The 6,116-nt window shown below is 42.2% G+C and overlaps 1 protein-coding gene across 1 annotated transcript in view; it reads right to left on the reverse strand.

Annotated features, from left to right (window-relative positions):
- The window catches only part of ches1 (checkpoint suppressor 1), a 60,512-nt gene that overhangs the window by 17,733 nt on the left and 36,663 nt on the right, over positions 1-6,116 (reverse strand). Inside the window, exon 3 of the mRNA XM_023430119.2 lies at positions 3,046-3,197. Within this exon, the coding sequence (XP_023285887.1) occupies positions 3,046-3,197 (152 nt within the window). The remainder of the gene's footprint in view (positions 1-3,045; positions 3,198-6,116) is intronic.

Below are 6,116 nucleotides of genomic sequence, written 5' to 3' on the forward strand. Positions count from 1 at the left end.
ACCCCCCCAACCCCCCACCCATATCCCCCCAATTTGTTCCACTTCCCCATACCTCATTGTTCAAAATGACACTTTTACATTTTATGGTGAACCAATTATTCTGTCTTACACAGTCCGCTGGCTCTGCAAGCCAACCTGCCCGGATCAACTGGGGAGCGGGGTGGAGGGAAGGTGGTGGTGGTGGTGGGGTATTCATAGAGAGAGAGAGAGGGAGAGAGAGAGAGAGAATGAGGAAGACAGAGAGAGAGAGAGAGAGAGAGAAAGAGAGCAAGCAAAGAAAGGAAGAAAGACAACTAATAGTAGCTCTCGCTGACATATCCAGAGGGATGGGCGAAAGTGTCGGAAACCAAGAAGTTAGCGAAGGAAGAGGATGGAGGGTGGAGGAGAGGTCAGGAGAGGAATGTGGAGGAAACAACACAGGTGGATGCTGCTGTGGAGATGCTTGTGCGCATGCAAGGGGACTGCGAGGGGCTGGAGAATGAAGCGAATGTAGACAAAAGAGGATTTAATTGAATGATAAAGTGGTGGAGAGAGAGTGAGAAGAGCAGAGAGGGAGAGAGAGAGAGTGGGAATAAATCACAGCAGGGATAAATAAAGAAGACGGAGCACCGGGTGCCCCCACTAGTTGTAATGTATGCCTGAGGATGAGCGGGAGGCTGTGTGAGGTATTAAAAGAAGAGACAAGAGAGTGAGAGGAGCAGAAAGGAGGAGTGTGAAGAGCTGAAGAAGAAGAGAAGCGAAACAGGGGGATGCACAGGATAGACTGGGGAGAAGGTGAGGGAATGAACAAGTGAACATGTGGAGAGAAGAAAAGGCAACCAGTTCTTTTACCTGAGCATGTGCCTGAGGGAGAGGGAGATGGGAAGAGAGATGGGAGAGTTGTTGCATGAAAAAAAAAGAAAAAAGAAAAAAAGAGAGGATAGGGTGGGTCAGCTATATAATGCCAGGGGCAAGTGGGTGGAGAGAATAAGAGAGGTGGAGGAGTGTACGTGTTTTATGTTCTATGTACCTCAGGGCTGCAACTAATGAATGCTCATATTATCGTTTAATGCATTGATCTTTTTTTGATTCACTGTTTAGAAAATAGTAAGAAATGCAAATTTCCAGGACCAACAGTGAAAACCTCTAATTTCTTGTTTTTGTTCTCACTAAAATCCAAAAATTTACAATTTTTACAAAATATATAAGGCTGAATATTGGCACAGATTTTCCTATTAAATTAAAATTTAAAGGGCTCATATTTGACACTTTTCTGGTGTTTTATGTGAAGTGTTGATCCATGAGAAGATATATTTGTGGTTTTCAGTTTACCAGTGAGCCAATCAGAAGAGAGGCTTTGAGGCTTTCGGCTTGGCTGAATTTATGCTGAAAACTAGACTCTCTTTTTATTCCACAGGTGAACAACAATTGTAAACCCATTTCCCTGCTACAAAATATGTTACAAAATTGACTAAAATAGGCAACTAAGTACACAAAAAGATTCAAAGATTGATCTTTATTTTAAGACTCAGTATCCAGTCCTTAACCTCCTAAGACCTGAGCTCTATTCTTTGCTATATAGGCTGATTGGGACCTGAGAAAAATGATGTCCACATATGAGGACATTAGTTTTAAATTTCGATTACTGAGTGGCAGTATAATATCCTCATATGTGGTCACCAGGCCCTTGTTGAGAAAAAGTTAGTATTGTGGTCTAGAGAACCCAAAATGTGAGGTCCACATATGTGGACGCCAGGTCCTAGGAGGTTAAAAGTGAAAATTGCGATCAATCAGAAAATCAATGACAGAAAGTGGAGAATCATGTTACATGTGAAAAGCTGGAACTGGAGAATGTCTCAGCTTGATAATCGACTTAATGATTAATCATCCAAACTGTTGCACATTCATCTTATTTTAACTGAATATCTGATTAATCAAATAAATGGGTCTTTACTTTCTTCTGTGTGGCTGTTTGTACGAGCTTTCAAAGTTAGACTCAGGAAACTCAACTGCACAGACTTGTTGGAAATCGCTCATTGTCAACCTGCCACCTGTTCATCAGGCGGTGAGCGTTTGATCATTAGCATAACCAACATATCTAAACTGCTCTGTTGGAAAAGTTCAGTTAAAAAAAAAAAAATAAGAGAAAGAAAGAAACTTCAAGTCTTTCAAGAGTCAGCAGAAGAAAACATGACAGAATTATAAGTGTTAGTTTTAAAGGGACCTAAAACAATTAGAGCACATTGATAGTAGCAGTGTACTGTCTGTCGATCAATCAATCAATCAATCAATCAATCAATCAATCAAACTTCCCGTGTGTAGCACTTTTCATACAGGTTAGTGCAGTTCAAAGTGCTTCACAGATGACTGATGAGCCAAAAAAGGGCAAATCAAAAAAGAAAGCTGACAATGGAATTCAATAAAATAGATGTTAAAAGTTTTAATAACAGTAACAAACATTAACAATAAAATAAGTGAATAAATCAAGCGACTAATGACTAAAAACCGTGCTAAATTAAAAGCCAGGCTGAAGGGAAAAAACTCTGTGTAAAGCGAAGCGGTCAGTGACTCAGACAGGAGGCGGTCACAGGGATGTGACAGAGATTGACAGTAGGTCATGTTACATTGTTGGGTGCAACAGAGGATGATCCTGGACGGAGGCCTGCGTAAACACCCTGAGGCAGCTGTCGCAGTGAGAGACGTTTCCTAAAAACTATTATAATCTATAAGTTGCTGTGCCAAAATATACCAATAAAATCATAAAATGTAATTAATTTTAAAACATTTAAAGATGATACGACAGGTCTGAATACCTCAGAGAAATATCTGAGTACAAGAATGAAACTGCTCACATGGGCTGGGAAGGCACTGTAGCATCCATCTACATATGTCGCTACACGTGTGTGTATATACTGTAGGTATGTGTGTGTGAATCAGTGAATGTGTTAATCAATTAACCAAGCTAAATAATCCAATCAAATTAAGCACAGCCATTAAGCAATTCATTTGGAAAATATGTCATATAAATGTATCAAATCAATCAGCCACTTTAAAAATCCTCCTTACCTGTGGTGAAATGTCTGAGGCAGGGTGGGTGGAGAGGTGGAGGGGGTGGCCAGGCCGGGCGAGTAGGGATGGTACGGCGTCTTCTTCAGCGCCTGGATCAGGTTGTGCCTATACTCCGGATCTATGGACCACAGGGAGCCTTTGCCTATGCTCTGAAAGAAAGAAAGAAAGACAGAGGTGGAGAGCGAGGGAGGGGTGGAGAGGGGACAGCGAGAGAGATGCGAGAGATGTTATTGGAAGTGCTATCGGGCCCCTCAAAGCACATCACAAACATCACAGCACACTGACCTGAGCCAACAAGTCCAAAGCCCAAACACAAGCTCAAAGTCCAGAGCTTGTGCTGGATTCTTATTTACCAAACCACCTGTATACACAGCAATGCTGCAGTCCCACCGAGATAAAGACCTTGAGAAAAACAACAGCATCTACTGGCTCAAACACAGATAGATTACTGCCTCCCTCCCCCCTCAAAAAACAAAACAAAACAAAAAAAAAACCACACACACACACACACACACTTCAGCCACGCAAACATTCCCATATTCCCAAGGAAGATAACACTTGCAGGAATGAGAATTAATGCATCCTCAATGCCACCTCGCTCAATATTTTCCAATCCTCTGTCTCTCGTCAGAATAAAAATCATCTTTTTTTTCTGATTAAGACACAGGGAAACTCTTTAACTTTTCCCACTCCAGAGGCGATGATGGTGTGTATTTTTAGATCAAAGCAGCTTCCCCCCCTCACCTAATGAAGCTGTCGGCTCCCAATCTGAGTGAAAACCAGCCTATAGATTATAGAAAGGGGGAGGGATCTCGGATGGGCCGAGAATACACTCCCTGTCTCCATCTCTCGCAGCCTTCTCTGTGCTTTCATCTGCCTTGTCATCTGAATGTGGCAAAATCTGGAGTTTGTGTACGGCAGAGACAGAGAATGGCAGAGGAAGAGGGAGAGCGAGGGAGAAGTAAATATAAAATTAAAGCCGTCCTGCCTCGTGTTCAGCTCACTTTGTAGTGCTCTGTGATATGTTACAGGTACAGGCTACAGGGCGGGGAGATGTCATGACTGCAGGCTTCTGATTTCTGCAAATACTGCAAGGAATCTATTAAGAGGGAAATGTCAGATGTGCCAGAGACGTGCATGTGAGCAATGGAGACAAATTCTAAAACCTGAGTAGCATTTTGTGTTGAAGTGCATGAGAAAAACACACTTTAATGTTTCCACTACATCAGTGGTTCCCATCATTTTGGCTTGTGGCCACTTAAAGTGTCAGTTCACCCAAATAATCAACACAAACATATTTCCTTCTAGTCATGCAGATAGCTTTAGTTTTAGTTAGACATTCTTTGAGACTTCTGCAATAAAATAGAGATGAATGACATTTTGTTTGTGGTAAATACAATTACACCTCTAAAATAATCATTCACAGACCTCACTGTGTGCGCTGGTGTCTGGAACTACTCTGTATCTAAAACATATTCTCTGTGAAAGAGAGAAGATATTTTTCTCTGCTTTACTATCATGTTAATCACATTGTGACCACCCAGGTTTATTTGCCACATCTTAGGGGTCGTGGACCCGGATTCATCAAACATCAACAAACAAGAAATACACTTCAGAACGTAGAAAAGAGCCCGTTAAGGAGTAAAAAAGTTCATCACTAAAAGTGAAAAATAAAACATTTATCATGTAAATTACAGCCAGGTGTAAGAGGACCACTGAGCTCGTGATTGAGACATAGACAATTAGCCAATCAAAGTATGAACGGGGCCGGTGTCAATCATTCCACTCTAAGACTTTTGGTAAAAGTAGAAACCATCTTGTGATGAGATCCCACCAGCTGTGATGCCTGTCAACATGCTGACAATCTAAGCAGTGAGTTCTCAAAAGACAGCGTGGCTGGTTTTGTTTTCACCTTGTGAGTCTGTGTCTCATCATGGCGAAATGTGGTCCTGGAGACACCTACTGTAGCGGGGACTGCCACAGAGGTGGTTTTGAGTGCTGTGGCAGGTGTTTATACAGTATGTCTGTCATATATATGGTCACAACTTAATTTTATCTCTCACTTAAGTCCAAAATTGAACTTATAGCAGTTCAGTTACAATAAAATCTGGAGAAGTTGTTTAATGTATTGCATTGACTACGGTAAGAACTCTGTTCTGATTACATTGCAAAAATAAATATAGAAGATATATACACCAACCAAAGTTTCAAATTAAATCACCTAGAATGATATTTTATAAACATTACTGTCGGTGCACAGACAGAATATTAAAAAGCATTGGCATCTGATCTGCTGCAAGACATATCCTGCTGCAGGCTTCAAAAACTTGGATTAAATTAACCTCCACATTCATGTCTGGCACCTGATTTTTCCTGTTTTATGGACTCCTTGGTAAAATAAATGACAATTCAACTTGTATAATTTCTCATGAAAGATTACCATCCAGAGCGTCTGTGAATGCTGCTCTCTCAGTGTGTCTCCTGATCCTACAATGTCCAGTGAATGAGTCAAAAACCTTGCTACCGCTCACTACATCATCTGACCTTGTAAGAATGCAAGAAGCTAATAGCATGTGTGTGCACTGTTGATTTGTGTCCCCCCTGTCTGGATCTTTGCATTAGTATGTCATTTATGTTGAACACAGGCCATATGTGCTGTGTTTTGCTCCGTGTGTGTGTGTGTGTGTATGTGAGTGAGTGAGCGAGTGTGTGTGTATGGCAAGTTCCCTAGGGAGTGTGATATTACCCAGCGTGGTCTGCTCCTGGGAGTGCTTCTATTACTGCCAGCAACGCCTCTCCTGGAGAGCATGATATTACACACACATACAATCGCTCCCACAGAGGTGACCCCCACTGGGCCAAATTTCCCCTTGCACCTCCAGCCCGCCAGCCGTTTGTGTAAGTGTGTGTGTGCGCGTCTGTGTGTGCGCGCACGTGTGCGCGTGCACTGACTGTCTGCCCGCTTGCCAGCCGATTAAATCAATGCTCTCTACAGAATCTCTGTCTGCCGGGGCCCCTGCCTCTGCCAACCAGCCAGCCAATCAAAAGGCTCAATCTGTGGACACCCC

The sequence above is a fragment of the Seriola lalandi genome, unplaced genomic scaffold, assembly GCF_002814215.2.
Source record: "Seriola lalandi dorsalis isolate HSWRI2012SDOR001 ecotype SW California unplaced genomic scaffold, Sedor1 jcf7180002054901, whole genome shotgun sequence".
Taxonomy (NCBI): Eukaryota; Metazoa; Chordata; class Actinopteri; order Carangiformes; family Carangidae; genus Seriola; species Seriola lalandi.